Source organism: Montipora foliosa, chromosome 8 (genome assembly GCF_036669935.1).
Source record: "Montipora foliosa isolate CH-2021 chromosome 8, ASM3666993v2, whole genome shotgun sequence".
Classification (NCBI taxonomy): domain Eukaryota; kingdom Metazoa; phylum Cnidaria; class Anthozoa; order Scleractinia; family Acroporidae; genus Montipora; species Montipora foliosa.
Genome location: NC_090876.1, coordinates 15017550 through 15038654, shown reverse-complemented (window position 1 = coordinate 15038654; position 21105 = coordinate 15017550). Strand labels below are relative to the sequence as shown.

At 39.6% G+C, this 21105-nt stretch overlaps 1 protein-coding gene across 2 annotated transcripts in view; it reads right to left on the bottom strand.

Annotated features, from left to right (window-relative positions):
• Positions 1 to 4783: 4783 nt before the first annotated feature.
• LOC138013201 (tyrosinase-like) overlaps positions 4784 to 21105 on the bottom strand; it is a 32207-nt gene continuing 15885 nt past the window's right edge. The window contains exons 2-4 of one of the 2 annotated variants that reach the window (XM_068860215.1): positions 15114 to 15234; positions 8540 to 9957; positions 4784 to 5710 (exon numbers count right to left, since the gene is read on the bottom strand). In XM_068860215.1, coding sequence (XP_068716316.1) covers positions 5517 to 5710; positions 8540 to 9947 — 1602 coding nt within the window. In that variant the 5' untranslated portion in view covers positions 9948 to 9957; positions 15114 to 15234 and the 3' untranslated portion in view covers positions 4784 to 5516. The remainder of the gene's footprint in view (positions 5711 to 8539; positions 9958 to 15113; positions 15235 to 21105) is intronic. The other variant, XM_068860216.1, reaches the window with a different exon arrangement.

The following is a 21105-nucleotide window of genomic DNA, read 5'->3' as shown; positions in this document are numbered from 1 at the left end:
TGATCATTCTCTTGTTTTTTTGTCACGTAAGACTCAATACTGCCGTACTGGCCCTCGCGTGATTGAAACACGGCAATTTAAACACTTTAACAGAGGAAAATTTTTAAGTGACCTCAATCAACTACTTTGGGCCAACGTTGATTTGTATTCTGATCCCAATGAAATGTGGCGTATATGGAAAGAAATGTTTCTTGGTTGCGTCGATAAACACGCACCACTTAAATCCAAAAGAATTCGGAAAAAACGATCCCCATGGATTACTAGAGAGTTACTGAACAAAATCCGGAAACGAGATTTTCTTAAAAAGAAGGCAATCTCCTCCAACAACCCGGCTACATGGGATCAATTTAGGTGTGCAAGAAACCAGGCAAATAACGCAATTAAACTCGCAAAAAAACTCTATGTTTCTGACAACTTGGAAGCCAGCAAAGGTAATTTACGCAAAACATGGAATGTTATCAACGAGCTAACTTCACGTAACAGTTGTAAGTTTACTAATGTTGCGCAAATATTAGCACAAGATATTCCTGTTGTCGACGCTAATCCTGAGTCTTATTTAGAGCCCACTGACCATTCGTTTTCTCTGCAAATTCCGAGTGTTGATATTGTTTCTAACATTTTGTCGAAAATTGATGAAAAGAAAGCCACCGGTCTTGATATGATTCCGAGTAAATTGTTGAAAATGGCTGCTAATATCGTCGCACCCTCTCTTACCTCAATATTCTCAAAGTCTATTCTAACTGGGATATATCCAAACGATTGGAAAACGGCCAAAGTGACTCCACTTTTTAAAAAGGGCATTAAATCTGACCCTAACAACTACAGGCCAATATCTGTAATCTCTATAATTTCGAAAGTTTTCGAAAGAATTGTTTATAATCAACTTTTCCATTATCTAGATGTTAACAAATTGCTACTGGGTTGCCAATCAGGGTTCCGTTCTCTACATAGTACGCTCACGGCTTTGCTTGAGGCAACAAATGCTTGGTCAGTAAACATCGACAATGGCCTTTTAAATGGCGTTGTCTTTATTGACCTTACTAAGGCATTCGATACCATCGATCATGAGATCATCTTGCGTAAGATGTCATATTTGGGTGTCGATCAGGCGGCCATAAAATGGTTCTCGTCGTACTTAAGTGGCCGAACCCAAAGATGTATTGTCAGTGGCAAACTATCATCTGCTCGTACCCTCAGTTGCGGCGTGCCGCAGGGTAGCATATTGGGTCCTTTGCTATTTTTAATTTACATTAATGATCTTCCCAACTCCCTGCGAGGCGCCGTACCAAGAATGTTTGCCGATGACACCAACCTTACGTTATCTGCTAAAACGTTAACAGAACTTAAGCTAGCTCTAACCCCTGATTTAAATAACCTTAGCAATTGGCTGAAAGCTAACAAGCTCAGTCTAAATGTTGCTAAAACTGAGCTAATGATTATTGGATCAAGACAAAGGCTATCTGCCCAATGTGACGATGTAGTAATCAGAATTGATGACCAAATTATCAAGAGAGTCGTTCATACCAAATCCTTGGGTCTTACCATAGATGCTCACCTCTCTTGGGGTAAGCACGTTGAAGAGATTTGCAAGAAAGTCTCTTCAGCTATAGGCGCCCTAAAACGTGTGCGGCCGTTTATATCCAAAGAAACTGCAATTCTAATTTATAACACCTTAATTATGCCTCATTTTGATTACTGCAGCCCCGTCTGGGACTGTTTGAGTGGTTACTTGAGTGATAAGCTCCAAAAATTACAGAATCGCGCAGCCAGAGTTATTACTAAATCACCCTTTGATGCGAGCTCAAACCACCTTCTTTCCACCCTCAGCTGGGAGAGGCTATCTCTTCGCCGAAAGAAACAAAAAGCCTTAATGATGTATAAAACTATGAATGACCTTGCTCCGGATTATCTACAAAGTCTTTTCTCTCAGCGTCACTCTGCTTACAACTTAAGAAACTCTGAGGGAAGGCTGACCCTGTCCAAACCAAGCACCAATTATTTGAAACGTAGCTTCTCTTACAGCGGGGCCATGCTATGGAATAACTTGCCCAAAAACTTAAAAAATGCTGCATCCGTTGAGCATTTTAAGCGAAATATCAAGAAGGTAGCTGATATATCGGATTCCCACACGGCAATCATGTAAAGCAGTTGTAATTAGTTTTAGTTTTTAACTTAAGCTTAACTGATGATTTTCCGTGTTTAAATAAAGATTTACATACATGAACGATGTTCTTCTGAAAATGAACTCGCAACACGTGACTCTGTTGATCCTTTTGGATCTTAGTGCGGCGTTTGACACGGTCGATCATTCCATCTTGCTAGATCGGCTGACCAAGGTTGTTGGCTTGCAGGGTAATATAAAGCGCATGACTGGTTCCGCTCGTACCTGTCTGGTCGGAGTCAACGAGTCGCAATTGAGGGATCGATGTCAAGGGAATTTTCTCTAGACTGCGGTGTTCCCCAGGGTTCTTGCCTGGGTCCACTGTTGTTCGTTATTTACACCTCTTCCCTCTTTATGATCATTGAACGTCACCTTCCTCAAGTCCATTGCTACGTCGAGGACTCCCAACTCTACCTCAGCTTCAGGCCGAGCGATGATGATGCCCAGGATGTCCCGCATCGCGCTATGGAAGCATGCATTAAGGACATTCGAAAGTGGATGATTGATGGGCGGCTGCTATTGAACGACACGAAGACTGAGTTTCTTGCTATCGGAACTACGTAAACTTCGTTCTTCTAGCATAGAAGTTGGCAACCAGAAGATTGATCGTTCTTCCAGTGTTAGGAACCTTGGCGTTATGTTAGACGAATCTCTCGGGATGAACAGCCATATTAACCAGATATGCAAGGCCTCCTTCTACCACATTCATAACAATAGGCGTATATCGAAATACTTATCTAAGGAATGCAGACAATCATTAGTCCATGCTTACGTAACTTCAAGGCTGGATTATTGCAATAGTCTATTATATGGGTTACCCAGGTACCAGCTATCGAAATTACAACGCATACAGAATATGGCAGCCAGGCTTATAACGGACACAATGAAATTCGATCACATTAATCCTGTACTTTACAACCTTCATTGGCTGCCAGTAATTATCTATTGTAAATATTAGTTTTCTTGGATTGTAAGGCGCCTTTGATCATTCTATAAACGTTAAAGGGCGCTATATAAGTAAATAAATTATTATTATTAATAAATTATCACAATATGGAATAAAAGCGCCGTGTTACCGCGGCACTAACACACATACGCAATGCGTGCCTATTTTTTCTAAAGATGACGGGGATTTTTTTTTTTCCACAAATGATTAATAGGCTGGTAGCCAGGTTTTTAACCACAGAAAAAGATCTGTTTCGTTGTATGAACGTATGAGCCAAAGGGAGTCTGCTGGAACGACTTCTGGGTGACCCCTTAAATGGTGTTAATCACCCACCGCTTGAAAAAATTGACTGGAACACTGCAGTTCAATACCACCCAACTCAGTCCCTGCTGTTTTTGAGTAACACGTACCACAGGCAACCCAGTGTACGCTCACGGACCGTCTAGTTTTAGTTACATACATGTAACTGTCCCAACGCTTGAATCTTATAATTGCCTAGCAACAGGTCGCAAATCTGTCAAAACATTTTCATGCAAATTAGATTATTGAATTCCTACGGCGATAGAGCGGTTTTCAATTGAGTATCGAAAGAGCTTAGCTAGTTACTTGGGTTTATGATTACATCACTCAGCGATTGGTTCAAAGTTCTCGCGACACTTGTTCAACCAATCAGAAATGAAACCAAAACCAATCGTGGCTCGCGCGTGCACATTTCCCCGCGCTTCGTGTCGGCTACGTGTAATTAATTCACGTTTTGACTGGTTTACCGGATTGTCTCCGTCCTTTTCGATTGGCCAAATTAATTACTTTGGTTCTCGTTTTATGAGACTCGATTGAAACTCGCTCTATAAACTAATTACTGAAAAAAATTTCAAACTATTCGTGTTGCGTTATATTTTGCCTAAATTTTGTCTGGTATCTGCTCACATGCTGGCAAAACTTTTTTCTTTTGTCCAAAACTTCTCAGCGCACTCACAACCGAACTTAGTGCGTTGAAGCAAAGAAAAAATATTGACCTAAAAATGTGCCAACCACACTTTTGAGGACATTTATTAAAGAAACAACATCTTTGGTAAAGAGTTGTTTTTTGTCCTGGAAAGCTTATTTTTATAAGCTATAAAATGATGTATTGCTTTAGACATAACTTTAAATAATTTGTTGTAAAAAAGATAAAATAGCGAAAGCAATGTTTTTTTCGCGCATTTGTCGGGAGACAAGGCAATTGAAAAAAAGTCTCTGTTTCCGCCTTTTTCAATCTCTGATGAAATTTACATTTGCAATGTAAAGTCATCAAATGTGTTTACCATTTCTATTAATTATCATTCCTGTCAACAACCGGTATAAGCGTCAACATGGCATTGATCGAACAGAGAACAAGGCCAAGAAATCTTGTAACTTTGTGGCGGTTGAGCATTAACACATATCATTTGCACATTTGTTGAGATGTTCAAAAAAAACCCTCCTTTCAAAAGGGCTGATTTTGAAATACGGGTGTCGCACTGGTTGGGATAGACATACCGGAAATCAGTCAGGTGCGAGAACGGCCCACCTTTAAAAATAGAGCCGAAATAACACAGGCCTATTATTCCCAGAACAACCAAACAACCAACATGAGTTATAATTGATGTGCGATCGGGGAGCCCGTCACGGTTTCTGCCAAAAATGTATACTTATGGTTTGGTTTTATGTTTTATTATATTCGTTGACGTAATGTAAGAAAAAGACTAGTCAATCCCTATCGAGAGGTATATCACAAAGCTAAGGAGTGAAGTACTTTTAAAGGATTACTGATGCTATAAGTTTTGAATAAAAAGTCCTCTCAGGGTTTCAAATGGATAATAAAAGTTTCTTTCTGTAGGTTGTCTTAAGGGGTTCCTTACATAATGTTTGTAGAATACACCTGGAGTTTGAGACCTTCAGTTACTCAAGTTTTCTACTCATATTAGAACAGTAAAATGAACATCTTTGAAATACCCAGTCCTCTCTGATCTAATCTGCTATACTCTCTACTCTCTGCTCTACGTACTCTAGCTGCTCTACTCTATGCTACAGTACAGTCTAATCTTCTCTACTCTACTTTACCATGCTCTAGTCTGCCCTACTCTGCTCTTCTCATCTTTGCAATACATTGCTATATTGTATACATTCTCTCCGATTAATTCTCTGCTATGCCGTCTCTATTTTACTCAGCTATGCTCTTCTTTGCCTAGCTCTGCTCATTTGTACCCTTCTTTGCTCCACTTCACTGTTCTCTATCTACTCTACCTGTACTATATCTCTCTGCTCTCCTTCTCTGCCGGCTATGATCTACACTATTCTGCTCTGCTCAACTTTGTTGAAACCTTTCTTGCTTTGCTCTGGTCAACTCTACTGTACACGACTCTCTCCTCTGTTCTCCTAGCCAGATCTTCAATCAGACAGCAACAAAGCTAGGCTGGATATCATTAACCACGAACATGTTTGTATGCCTGTCACTGCAGAAACTACCGGGCACGAATTCGAACATGTTTGTATGGCTGCCACTGCAGAAACTACCGGGCAAGGTACCGGGCACTGTCCCAAATCTATTGGCTCCACAGGCTCTTCATCATCAGAGGATTTGCCTAAAGCGAAAAATACCATTATTTATTAAACAAAGGAAGAGAAGACTACTTTGATACAAATAAATGAATGAAGGGGTAGTTTCTAAAGAAACTGTGGTGCTGCGTCGGTGGGGAAGTAGTATACAAAAATTTGACGTAGTATACAAAGTAGTAAGTAGTATACAAAAAGCTGACGTTTCGAGCGTTAGCCCTTAGGCTAACGCTCGAAACGTCAGCTTTTAGAATCTCTGTACGGTGGCCAATTTACATTATCAACTCCGTTGATAAAACCAAATTTTTGTATACTTTGATACAATGCTGGATACTTATACTACATAGAATACTTTGTATTATTATAATATTTTTTCGAGTACTTATTTATCTCCCTAGGTGGAGGATAGAGAAGGAGATCTTCTAATAATGCGGCTTGACGGAAAGGAAACGTTGGTCTTAACTTTTGAATCCTTGTAAAGATTTTTGATTTATCCGATTTCAAAACTCATATTCGGGCATTGTGAATTTTTTTGAGCAAGTACGAGGGCAACTCTAGCTTCTTGAGTTCTCTTCAAACTTACCAAGTACATCGTAACTCGATGATGAACGCTAAGGTATGAATCATGGAAATGACGAGGCGAAGTCACCTTTGTTCACACCATGAGGCAAGGTGCACTATTGAATTCACGTCTATGCATACTACGTTTGATAGCGCAGTTTTCTGCTAGCTATGTTATGTTCGATAACGCTTTAATTAAAGTAAAAGGGTAAAGTCTGCATATGAGCTAAGGGGTCCATCAGGCCTACGCTTATCTCAGCTTTCTGTAGCATGAAGCAATCTGAGTCAGTATTTCTACTACAGTAAACACCCGCATATAAGAACAAGTGGATTAAGAACATCAGGCTGAAATTTGGCCAATAAAGCACCACATAAATAAGAACAAATTCAGCCTGATAAATAAAACTTGTTCTCAATACAAAGGAAAAGGGTATTAGGATAAGAAAACAATACAGTACAGTAACTTATATCAAAGTACTATGGTATTCAGGACCATTACAAACTATGAAACTATTACAAAACAGCATTGAATGTTAATTAAACCTCTGGTAATAGATATTTTGAAGTATTTCTGAAACCAATTTTGAGAACATTCTAAGAACACTTTCAGGCTGATTTCTCACTCAGTACCCTTCAAATAAGAAAACGATCAGCCTTAAACCTGAAACAAGTGTTCTTATATGCGGGTGTTTACTGTACCCCTTGGATTTGTCACAGTATGCTTACTTATTTATTTATTTATTTATCTATTTATTTATCTATTTATTTATCTATTTATTTATTTATTTATTTATTTATTTATTTATTTATATGCATTATTCATACAGAAATTCCAGTTCAGCATAGCTGGTTTAAATGGAGATCTTTATTTACCCTCGCAACCATGATACATCACAGAAGACAGACCACAACACCGGGAACTACATGCCCCACTCTTTGCGACAAATGCGGGGGTTCTTTTACGTCCCACAGGATTATAAACATTTAAGGGTTGTGAGACGGGACCTCCGGCTTATCGTCCTTATCTGAGAAGACTAGAGAGTCTAACCATTTGCCGATGTAATAGACCTTTTCGGCTTGTACATTTTGTTTTCCCAATACAGATCATGTGATAATACTCAGGAGGTTTGGTCTTTTGTTTTGTTCATTAAAATGAGGGCATGCAATCATGAATATGCCTGCATGCACTCTTTTTAATGAACAAAACAAAGGACCAAGCCTCCTGAGTATTATCACATGATCTGTATTGGGAAAACAAAATGTACAAGCCGAAAAGGTCTATTACAATTTAAGGTAGCACTTTGTCCTCAGTTATTTAAAGAGGGTGTGAATGGGGTTAACCGACTAGCGACAAAGGGCTAGAAAATATTACTGACTACCGACAAAACGAGGGAAAAATTACCGACTAGCGACAACCAACAAAGTAATAAAATTTTAACCGACAACCGACATGTGGACTCCCCAATTCAGACCCTCTTTAAAGATCCTGAGTGTTGGTCTGGCCGCAGTTGAACTCCCGACCTCCCGCGTGACAGCTCTTGCTCAACCAACTGAGCCACCGGTGCACGGTGTGCTAGCTCATCCCAGGGTTATCCCCAGCATGAAATTAACACATGTCGAATCATGTCTTTTTTTTCCTTATAAAGATCGTTTGTGCAAATCACAAAAATCCAAAGTTGTTTATAAGGCATCTTGTTGGGACTGCAATGAGTTTTACATTGGCAAAACGAAACGCCGCTTACGTGGCCGTAAAAAAGATCATTTCAAAGCACTCAAAAGGATCAGTCAAACTTCCGCGATTGCAGATTACGCAGTAAAAACAGGTCACAACATAAAATGGGATCATTTTCAAGTTTTAGCAAATGGTAGCTCTGATTTGCATTGTAAAATAAAGGAAACTTTATTAATGCGTGACCTTAAACCAGCCTTAAGGGAAAACGTTGGTAGTGAAAAACTTTAGTTTTGCTAAACGGTCAGTTTTTACTGCTATCTCTTTATCTTACTATTTTTGTCTTATTCTCTCTAGTTACCAGTCTTCCTAATTTTATATATATCATATTTGAATTTTTTCAACCGTCACTTCTGAAGATGTATGTTGTAGCATACGAAAAGTCAAGTCAAAAGTAAAATGCGCTTTATCGTTATGTTTGTAGCCGCTGTTTGAAAAATATGTCATCTCAAGGGTCAACCCGATCGAAGTGTAAGGACTTCGCCTTGAGAGCACTGCCTCCTTGATCACAGTACCTAAGTGCGACCACACTAATGATGAGGCCACCGGGCCTCCACAAAGTACTTACCATTTTCGTCAACATCCTCATATTCATAACCGAACTCAAAAGACTTCTTGAACATCTGCTCATGGGTGTGCAATGGGAACAATGGCACAATGACGTCGTTCCTGTTGTGACCAATGGGTGCGTCGAGGAGAGAAAGAACAGAGGCGTCTTTGTTATACTTGCGAAGCCACTTTTCAAAGATGCGATCCACGAAACAATGGTGCAGTAAAAAAATTGGATCATTAGATGCTGAGCGTACTTCTGACATGGCTCCCCCGACAATGACGTGAACCAGGTTGTGCATGGTGTAGCGGGTGGGCAAGCTATATCCAGTCTTGGTACTGGCGAAGCCTTCAAGGATGTTTACGAAATTGCAGCTCGACACTTTGCTGTAAGGCGGTAGCCCGAAGGTTTCAAACCGGAGAGCAAAATTGACTTCTTCTTTGCTTGGAAACGTCATCGTGTATCCTAGGGTCTTGTTTTTTATTTCGTTTTCTTTCTTCGTCGAACGCTCCAGCCTGGGCCGCCGAACTGTAGGATTACACAGTGTCAGTTCAGTGCAAATGGCGTACCAATCTTTAAAATATTTGCCTTGCACCACGCCGTCTTCTTGTTGTGACACGCCAAGTAAATCTTCAGAGAAAATAGTAGGGTCACGCTCATCTTTATGTGAAGTCCAATCCCAGAAAGGAAGAGAAAAATTGTCATCACCGGCAACTTCCTGCACGGTTCTCTCCCACTCAAGCATGTATAGTCGATGCCACGAAAGAAACCCCTGGCCCCCATGCCCAAAGTCAATGACTGCGTGCGTTTTGTTGTTTGGATAAGTTGAACCATATCGTGCGTAATAATGTATCCACACGAACAGGTCATAGTTGGTGACGTTGTAAAACAAGGACGCAGGGTCTCCACCAGCTTGCACGGTTCTGTTGATCACTTTGTAAGGAGTCGAAGTCACCACATAATCACTTTCAGAGTACCTGGACATGTTGATGTATCTCATGTAGCGATCCTTCTCCTCGGCTGACAATCTGACAAAATTCTTCCTCGTCAGGATCTTCTTTTGTTTGCAGTTGTTACCATAGTAACCAAACTTGCACTTGCTGCAGTCATAACCAGCGAAGTTTGATTGGCATTTGCAGGTTTTGTGGTAGAGGGCATTTGGCCAGTCGTGACGATCGTCCTCCAACTGGAATGCCTGGTAATGACTGTAGGTAAAATTCCATTCACGAATCATCAACTCCTGGCACGTGCCTCTGTTGCCATCGCTACCACAAGGCGCACTGAAGCCCTTTGGGATCGGACAGCACTCTTTGCTCTTCAAGCTGTCGAGGGTGACGCAAACTTTAGGAAACTGGCCTTCTGTCAAGGGTAAACTGACAGCAAAAAAATAAAGCAAAAGCCAAGTGAAAGCGACTCTTCGACTCATCTTGACCTTCCTAAAAGCAATAAAGTAAAGCAATAAAAGCGAGGATCGTGTTTTTCCAAGCAACTTGTAAATTACCAAGAAACACAAAGATGCACACAACGAGCCTGTTTGTCAGGAAAACTGGAATATATTGCATAACATGCGTATTTTGTGAGTACAAAATTATACTGCAATCAATGAGCTTATTCAAATCCCCTGCGGTAAATACTTTTTCTTGCGATCTCGACGAACTCAAGAAAAAATAGAGGGTTCACTAACGCAAGATTTTTGACTATTAAACGTAAGATGCAACGTTACACGAGCCATCCGCGAGACCAAGTCAACCTGAACTCCCGAGTCAACCACGAGTCAAGCCAGTTTTCTTCTTTCTTAATTTTTTTTTTTTTTTTTTTTTTGATTTTAAGAATAAAAACTAACAACAATATCCGACGTTTCGGAGTCAGACATGACCCCATTATCAAGGTTAAACTGTAATGGGGTCATATCTGACTCCGAAACGTCGGATATTGTTGTTAGTTTTTATTCTTAATACGATTTCTAAATCGATCTTACTTAAAGTTTTTTGATTTTGTCCCGAAAAATGTAGATTGTTGGAAATAAAATATATGAATATAGATTGTCTTAGCAGTAACTGAACAGGACATTTAATAACAGGCTCACCTCGATCGCCGCTCGCACTATCTTGTAGTCTTACGCACCATATTTCCCAGAGGAACCTGGGATCGTTGAATTTCGTGCTCAGTCCCACAAAGACATGGTGTCGTTATGGGAGGGTAAGTGACGTTGTATCCCGGCTTTCCAAAAAACCTGCATCTACGTTCCAGATGGATTAATTTATAAGCTAGCATTTTTATTTATTCTTACGAAAGTGACGGCCGCTTAGAGAGCTTTGTCTGTATTTGCACAAGCTATACTTGTTTTTGGTGCAATTTCGACCCCGCCAATTCCAAATGCCCTTGGATACTTTGGTCGTGTTCTATTGGGATCAACCGATTGTAGTTGGTTGAGTTGGTTGGGTTTTTTGGTGTTCTATAGGGAAAAAACCGCTTTCGGTTGGTTTGGTTGATCAACTTTTTCAACCGGCATCAAACTAGGTTGAAACGGTTGAAAAAGCATTGACAGCAACCGCTGTCGTTTACGCGGGCCATTTAAAGTCGGCCGCGGACTACTGCCGTGTTGCTTTCAGGCCTCAATTTGTCAACGCTGAGAGGTCTGGTAATAACTATTCCCAGGAGTTACCGCGTTTCAACCGAAAACGGTTGGAAAAGTGTTCTATTGGGAAACCTCAACCGCTTCAACCGAAACCGGTTGCGGTTGAAACGGTTGATCCCAATAGAACACGACCTATGACACAGCAAATAACGTGGCTTTGCCCCAATGCAAGTTTGCCATAGTCTGGGGGACTGAGCACAGAACAACGAGCAACGAATGGGGTAAATCATCGTTGCCGAACATTGTTACGAGTATCAAGCAATCCCACGTCATCAAAATTGTCGATGATTACATCTCTCATCGGATATCGAAAAAAAGTTGAACGAGTTTATAATTTCAAATCATTCCAAGTTTACCACTCTGAATCAATAGCTATCGGAACTCGTGAAAAAGATAGCTCATCTCGAAGAAGATAATGACAGACTTTCCCAACTAGTTGATGACTTGGAACAATACACAAAAAGAACGAATGTCGGAATTTATGGCATTGCCGAAAGAGCCGACGAAAACATTGATAACCTAGCCATTAATTTCTTTAAATCTGAACTTGATCTTGAAGTTGCCTCAAATGATATTAGTAGGTCTCACCGAGTGGGTAAGAAATCTACTGTAACACCTAGACCTATCATTGTGCGCTTTGCCAAACACAATATTAAAGTTGCGGTATTATCTCGCCGTCGCGTGCTTAAAGATCGTAAATCCTATAATTCGTTCTTTGAAGAAAGCAATAAAACCGGCATGAGGGCGCAAAATTACCATGAATTACGTCTTAAGTATTGAGATTGTCTCTTTAGTTTGTACACTACTACTTTCATTGTCGCTGTCGGCCTCTTGGCTGTTAAACCCGTCTTTCAATGAAGTTTGTCAACACAAGGGAGGCGTTAGTGTGATTGGACGACTGAGTCAATGAATTCATGTCGGGAGACCAAGGGGGCTAGGGCTCAGTTTGTTATCCAACGGTCGAAGTGACCACGTTTGCTCAAAGCGCATCTTTCGAAAGCATGATAATTACAGTAATTTAGTTAACAGGGTACAGCATTGATAAGGTAAGATTAAAATATCATAACATTTATCCAACATTCCAAAAAGGGTCAAATCAATTTGTCTCTCATTTCAAATTACGATGAGATGAATACAGTTAGTTGAGAGATTCGCAGATGCATCGACGAGTGTTTTCTTTGCTCGATCACATCACGTCATTCACCGTAACCTTTGCAAAACACTCAGGGTGTCTTTCCGTCCAGTCAAAGCAAGCCGTCTTATAATTACAAACGCCTGAATGTAAAAGATTAGAATCATTTTGCTTCCTTTAAATTTTAAGTGCACCAAACAATTGGCTGATGTGGCTAAGTATATACAAACTGTAAGTATATTGTTGTCCGTCTGTTCTTCCAGGGTAAAAATAAATCAAAATAGTTTGCTTTAGAAACTTAAGAAAGGAATCCATTCAGTTGTAATTTATTCGCTACATTAAAAACCAATCGAGATGGTCCATTTTAATCTGGAGGTTTGATACTTTTAGCCAATTGTGATATCATTTTGCGGTCAAACAGTCGTTGTGTGGCGGTTACGGTTAAGAAGTTATCTTACGGTTGCTTGAAATGAAAACTTAGTCATGCGACCTTCGGATGTTTTGCGTGTTTGGTGGCGGTTTTTTAAACAGAGTTTAATGAAAGTAATTCAGTGGAAGGTTTATACAAAAGGTGATGATCAAAGGGTGGAATAACACATTGTGAAAAGAGCTGACCATCTGACTGGAACAGCGAATCACAGCTGTTAAAAATTAACCAATCACAGCGGAGCTTCGTGCCTTACAGTCATCCGATCTCGTCGTCTGATGAAGACAAGCAGTGTGCAGAATGCAGCCGAAACATGGTGATTCTCATCACAATTAACTACATGGTGAGACACGACTCATTTAAAGTGGAAGTTAAGATAAATTCTCACACTTGTTTGTCACTAATTCAGTTCAGAAAGACCGCACGGGGCACCCAACATTCCAAAGTTGTATTTTTATTCTTTGTTATATTATAAACGGCGTGCATTCTTTGTGGTTCAGTAAGCTGTTTATTAGATGTCGAAACCTTTTGCTCGCAGGTAACATCTTGTGATCTTTGTGAGGAGAAATACGATTGTTTCCTTAACAATTAGTAAAGAATGTGCGAAGTACTGTTAAAAGGTCGGTCATTGTGACGTCCGTTCTTTCCGCTTTTTGTGCTTGCTTTGAAAACAATAATAGAACTTCCGTTTTAGCAGAAACGATCGCTAAATCGATTATCTCACGTTGTTTTCTTCTCCGATTTCATAATTAATAACTGTTTTTAAGAGGGGTTCTTCAACCAAACTACAACCACGAATTAAAGAAAGCTCGCAGTATTTTCCACGGCAACGATAGCGAAGTTTTTATTCAAGTGCTTTGCAAGTAAGGTGGTCAACAGCAAATGCCTTGACGAGTGCAACCGACGAGCGAGAACCTTACATATTTTTGTCAAACTCTGCTACCAAACTTCAGAGGAGTCGGTGTCTTGCCTCCGGGGTCAGGGCAAGCCGATTTAATTAAGTGGGTTTGCTGTCTTTTTTTTTTTTTTTTTTTTTTTTTTGAAAATTGGAATTTCATGACAATTTTTTTCCTAGAGTAACCCGGCCCCGTGGTTGGCACTCGCTTCCAGCCAATGTGTCCCTTCCCGGACTCAAGAAAATATGTCGCTTTCCTACTCTGCCACGCGTGATTTTCCTCGGTGATTTCCCCCACACCGTCATCAAAAGATCTCTTTTAAAAAGACCCGATTTACAGTCAGTATACTTGTGCTCATTACATCCAGTTCCGCATATCGACAGGAAAGAGCTTAAGCGGAAGAAGAGGAGGAATGCTAGAGATTGTTTGAATTAACTGATGTTAGATGTCATGTTGGAGTCATGATTTTGTCTGTTTACTGTTGTCCCTTCATTTGTAAAAATGCAAATTTCTCGTTATTTTTTTCTAGGTGCAAATGTACGTGTTGCTGTATGTGTTCTTCCGCTTAAGCTATTTCCTGTCGATATGCGGCTGCTTTTTCCTCAGTAGCCACGAGTCTAAATCTTCATAATCACAGGTAAGTGACTCAGAATATTTTTTCAAAGTCAAACGATAATTCCGAAGTCGATAAATCATGATCGATAAAAGACGAAGCTTCGCTTTCTGACATGTTTTCCATTGTTTACTCAATAGCAGCGAGCGATATGTTGAATACGTGACGCCATAAGTCCTCGCTCTAGGCTTTCTCGAATAAGTATGCAGGCGACATACCAATAATGGCGGATGCTATGAAAAACAAGTATTTCGACGTAATAACATTGAAATGTTGGTGAAAGTAAGTTAAATTCATTATTTGAAAATCGTATGCAACATTTTGGCGGCGTTTCTTCGAGGATTTGAGACTTTTTAAAAAATCGTGTTTTTTCGTCAGAGTCCCCCTTTAAAGTTGCGTTTTCAAATTTATCCGGCATAGTGTGGACGAGGCCTTAAAGGTGGGGTTTATTCAAGTTTTCGAGCTTTTGTTGACAAGTGCGGTAAATAAGTAAATGGAAAGATATTTTAGGAAAATAAAACTGCTGAATTCGCTGAAACGATTTGACCCGGAAGATAGGGAAAAAGGCAATACTCGACAAATTTAGGATCCCCTGATATATTTTTCTTATCATTACTAAATCTAGAGATAGCGGGTGCCCAAAATGACATTACTGGAGAGAAGAATGAAATCTTATTGGGGTTTCCCACGACATCATTGATTTGTGATAAGAAATGTCTTGTAAGTTTGGTTTATTGATATAAGGGCTTATCCGGGGAAGAGAAGAAAAAAAACGTTGATAGTTGACCCCAGTGGTTAAATCCATTGCGGAATTTGAAGATTTGTAACCCTGGAAAAAAAGCTCAATGTGGAATACCAATTTGAGAAAGATCTTATTTTCAAATACCTTGTAGTGCAGATAACCCAAATCGCCTAAATTGGAGCTTGCGTCTCGGCTTCTGAAGTCCTCTAGTGTCGGTTCGTGAGTTAATGGAACGGAATGATTCGGTCCTTTTGAACACAATGTTCTGTAAAACAACAAATAAAATTGCCAATCATATTTCGAGATTAGGTTCAGAAATTCCTATTGGCTCTATGACTGGGTCGGTTCAAAGCGGGCGTCACTACTTTGCGCAAGCTTCGTTTCAGCACTGGAATGAGGAAGCTAAAAACAACATAAAATGATGTTACAGCATGTCTCAGTTGATTCATGCTGACATCTAAGTGCTTACTGCATACAAAGTGAAAGAGCCTTTGGAATTCTGCTAACAATAGCATAAGAAAATGGGGAAGCGTTGCCGGTGTTTAGTCGAAACGGAATAAAACTCCGATTCTCTTATTGTTTGCATATTTGCATCGCTTAACCGTTTTCAAGCACAAGCATTTGGTGTCAGCTAAGTGTTTTGAGAAGTTAAAAATACAGATACAACCTGAAATGTGTCAGTATATTATTTTACGTGCCCTCTATTCCCCTGATCAAAGAATACAAACGGTTAACTACTCTCCGAACTCTGCAAACTCCACACATCCGTTTCGCAATATGCTTAATTTCTGTTCCTTTAGCCAGTGTTCAATAGGGAGTTTAAGAAACCACGACGGGTACGGTGACCAAAATGTCACTTCAAAATATAAGTTTGAGCTATTCTAAGTACTTCATGATTATTCCATCTTGTTTATATTATTCAATATAGGTGAAGTGTGCTATAACTGGATTGGTACGGACGGATTTGAAGTAAAGAGTGAGACTGAAAGATTCACTGTAGTTTGTCCACGTTGTCGTCAAAGCCTTAAATTTGGTCATTTCACGTAGTAGTTTTAACGAGTACGCGAGAGAATTGTTAAAAAATGCGTGCCGCACGTGCAGCACGATCATTTTGGTTCTTTTAACCAATAATGTTACTGCTTTTTGGCGTTGTCGTTGCCGTAGCCGTCGTCGTTTCTTAAACTCCCTAATATTTAACTGAGTGCTTTAATCAGAGGTAGTGGTAATGTTTGACTATTGTGTGGCCTTGCGTGGACAAAAATATGGATGTTGTCATGCGATCGGTCGCGTCGATCTTTCAAGACCCAAACTAAACGACGTTTTGAATCATTCCCCCATCTTTTTTTCGTTTTTTTTTTTTTATGGTTTTAGCCGTTGCAGGGTATTTTTTTTCCTATTCTGAGATCAGGAAAAAAACATACCTGTGATAGAATCTTTAAGGCGGTATAATATTTTGTTCGTCAATTTCCAGAGCTAGACATGACACACTTATCAGGGGCAGACCGAAACAAATAAGCTGTAAGTTATTATGCAGGGGCCCCGAATTATTATGTACATGCACGAGAATAAGAGTATTGCTCGCATTGTGTGGCTAATCTATTCATCGAGCAAAATCAATAAAGGAAATGCAAGCACCGGATTAGGGATTGAGTTAATAATACACAATGATGCGGGACGCAAGGCCTTCTATCCTTTCTCGAATGAGTATGTTTAGTCGATTTCATTAAAAAAAAACCGTAATGTCCTTTTTTCATATCCATTCAACTACGAGGGAACTTGGACCTGAAGCGAAGTGATGTGATTCGATTGTCAACGAAGAGAAGAGTCTAGTGTTTATGCACTACAGTTCAAACTGACGATTCCGTTGAATGGATAGAACTTTAAAAATATAGACCTTTTTTCGAGTCCCAGCGATGCAAATTGCCATGAACAGATCGTTAAAAGACGTCACAAAGTTGAAAGTGAAAGTGACAACTGTTCCTCGAAAGGACTTGGGTTACTGACGCCAACAACAATCAGTTTTAAACTTTATGCAAAGAAAGTCGCCGCCCTTGTCAACCAGTTGATTAGTAAAATAGACTTTGTCCTCTCCTAAAGCAGACAAAAGTCAGTAAAATTAGTTGAAATTGGTTTTCTGTGCTTTCTGATCGTTTTATTTCCTTTTAAAAGCAAATTTGTTTAACATAGCACAGACTAATCTGTTTGGATTCCCAGGTACCTTTGAATCTTCCTTGTATTACACAACCTTCGGAAATCTCGTATCATTTTAGAACGGAGTTCTAGATGAGCTACATGTATTTAGGACTTCAAAAGACTTACTTGCCCAGCAAAGAAGAGAAAAAATTTCACTAGCATTTGAGCTGAAATTTTTCCAACGAAAACTCGAGTCATTCTTCACAATGAAACCAAATTTTCTTGACATTTTGAACAGACTTTCTACCGAAACAAATTGTTCGGTGCCTGTGATAATATATGTTAATATTTCAGTCGCCATCCCGATTTGGAAACAAAATTGGTCGGAGAAATCAGTACGTAATGAAGATAATACGTTTTGCCAATATGAGGACTCTAGTCACCCACTTCAAATTGCGCGCCCACAACACTTTAGTCACCATTTTCGGTGCCCCAGAACTCGGTTAAAGCAATATTTTTCCATCGGACATAAAATGGGAAATATAATGCTATTTTCCGCAGAAAAGTAAGCTATGTTTCTTAGAATTTCATTTTCTATGATTATTTATATATGACTTGCTCTTCGCAACATATTATCGTGTGGAAACGGAATAGAAATCGTTGTTGAACCATCTTCTCTTGGAGTGGCAGCGAGAAGTACCGCAATTATTGAATTGTTATTCCTTGAAGACCAGAGGGTGTTTAACGGCTAGAATGATCAGAATTAATGTATTATCATTTCTGAAAGTAGAGAAAAAATTTCTTGGACTACATTATGAGAAATCACTAAAAGCGAATTCACCCTCGGATGTCTTCCGCTCGTGCTGACAGCACTAAACAGTCACAGGCTAGGCGAACATTTGGATACGGGATCTCTATTACAATATGTAAAAGCGTTTATGTCTCGTTTTTTATTTCATTTTGTCACCGATAATAAAGCTGCGTTTTGTGGAACTAAGGAACCTTGTGTGTGACATATTCTGATATTTGATCTGGAAAGTAAAAACTATAGAGGTCAGTTTGTGTTTACTTTGTAACAGGAAGAAGATTATGTTTGTTGGATTCAACACCCGTTTAAGGTAAACTTGAAAACGAGCAAATTCTATGAATGTAGAATAAGGGCCTGTCTATATGGTCTCGGTTATCTGAGACAGCCCTCCTTCCCTAGGCACACCCAGCGTCTATATGAGAATTGCATGACCGAGAAAAAAGTGACCGTACTTAATTAAGCATATATTTTGAGACAACTCCTCAAAAAAATAAGTATCATCCTTTGCCCTTCTTTCTTTCTAGTTCTTTTTTATTAAGTATAGTTGCTTTTTTCCTTTCAGAAAGTGGACTGACAATCTTAATGGCCAGTAATACGTAGTTTAAATAATAGGCTGTTTTTGAATCGAGAGTTTCCGTTGACAGCGGTGAGAATTTTTGCGGAAAAAACCTTTTCATTCGAAAACAAACGCAACATGCTTAACCCCCAAATTGTCGATTCTTTGATTTTTATTTTATGCGTGCGCATTTAAGATTTTGCTGTCTCGTCTCGGGTAGTCGAGCCAAACTGTTTACATGCGAAAAAGTTATCTCGCCTGCCAGGGTTCCCCAAGTTGTCTCGCCCTCACGAGTTGTCTCGCCCACCTCATGTAAACGGTTGATAGAATTGTCTAAATAAATGAGTGGAAAAAGATCTCGTCCAGAGTAACTCGGGGGGCCTGTTGTCTCGGGCTGTTGTCAGCTACTTACAATGGCAATAAGGTTAGGCTTTTTATTTGAATTTCTTTTCATATGATCATGTTCGTAAGCCTTTTATCGGGATTCCCATACAAATCCTAATACAGTGGAGCCCCCATTTAGCGGCCACTCTCTATTAGGAGGACAGTTATCAAAGTCCCGAAATAATTTGTGAATAATATTGTAAATCAAACCTCTATTAAGCGGCCACCCCTATAAACCTCAATTATGAAGCGCCCACGGCCACGTTTTGGCTGTCACGATGAGAGTTCTCCTATTGTTTTCACCTCTCTTAAGCGGTCACCAAGAGTTTAATTCACTTAGTTTGGTTTTTAGCGACAGGATTCCTTGTAATTTTTTTTTTTCTTCAACCCAGTAACAAAAGATTTTGCCTCCTTTTCCGGCTATGAATCAACTTAGTTTACGCCATATAGTTTAGATTGTTCATGTTAAGTTGAGAGAGCCTCATCTCAACATTTTGAGGAGTATTTGTTCGTTCTGACAGTACTGTAATTTTGTATATTAGAGCTGTCTCTTGTGCGAAAGTTGTCACAAACTCTAAAGGTGTTTGTTTTAGAATAAGGTGACGTTTCTACTAAAAAGATTGTGCTAAGTTCTGAAGAACCTTTTTTTTTTTCTGTTTAAGCGGCCAACCTCCATTAAGCGGTCACTAGCCGTTACCCCGAGGGTGGCCGCTAAAAAGAAGTTTCACTGTAACACTGCAAATGTTACATCCACCGCTACGTCCCAGGGGTTTGGGGGGGGGGGGGCGTGGTTTCAATTGACAAATGAATTACTCCGTCGTTAACTGTCAGCGCCGTTGTCAGTATGAGGCAAACCGAGGCAATTGCCTCTGTTATTTTTTTGGTGATTTTTTAAAATTAAGCGTGATTCCGGTGTTGTCTTTGAGATGTGCTCATCATAAACACCTAAAATAGCTGCGAAGATAATTTAACCATGGACATTGCCTCAGTCATATTGACTGAGGCAATGACTGTGTTTTGAAATCAAAACTGAATCTTCTCCTTGTTGCTGGTCATAAAACCATAAAATTCACCTGGAAAATCATACTGAGCTTTGATCGGTTGAACGTAAATTGCCTCGAAAATTGCTTATATTTCCGCTGAAATTTGAAATCGTGTCTGGTTAATATGTTTGAGAGGGAACGGTAGGTGGTTCTCACGTTACGTCATCGTCACCATGTTGGTGGACGAAAACAAAAGGCCCATGGATTACATTACATACATACGCTATGATTCTCGTCCCCAGATCCCATCGTTTGTCTTAGCCGGCAGATCCTTGGCAAGAGAACGCAGGGTTCTGGAGACATAAAATTTTCAGTCCCAGTTTTCTAGGAATTCTGGAATTCATATATGAGACCTTAATAGTGCTAAACATGGCTGCGCTTACAAGCATAACATCTTCTTTTTCTCGTGCGGAGACCCCGCCCCCCGGGAGAAACGATGGGATCTGGGAACGAAAATGGAGGCTCATTAGCTCCTTCTGTTTGTCCACCAGCAATTGTACGTTGCGGTATTGTGTCTCTAGAGATTGGTTGCAAACCACCTATAGTGCTAATTTTCCAATCATGAACTAAAAATAGTTTCATACGAACAGTAAAGTAATAATTTCAACTGTATAGTCTTGGTTTTAACTCACGTGACCAGCCGCCATGTATTTGTGAACTGACGGTCATGACGTCAAGTGAACACCAAGAATAGCGTTAATTCTAAAGAGAACTGGTGAAAGAGGCTGTTTTAGGTTGTGTATATCGAGCGTGTTCACTTATTCGTGGTAAGAAAGATCTGGTATTTTTATTATAATTGAGCGCACGTGTCTGAGTATAAAATTACATTGCGTCATAGGCATATTGTAACATCTCCCTTTTTATAGAAGACGAAATACATAACACACAAATGAGGTGTAGAAAAATCACTACACTTAATCAGTATAAAAAAATCGATGATCTAAAATGATATAAGAAACGTTAACGAAGATAAATGTGCTAAACGCTAATGTAACCGTTTCAATCAAGTAAAATCAAATCAATGTTCAAATCGATGATCTAAAATGATATAAGAAACGTTAACGAAGATAAATGTGCTAAACGCTAATGTAACCGTTTCAATCAAGTAAAATCAAATCAATGTTCAATGTTCATGCTCAACAAATCTAAATCAAGTCTCTAATTCTGCATTAATAATCAATCAAAGTCTATATGAAGCGATCAGGCTTCTTA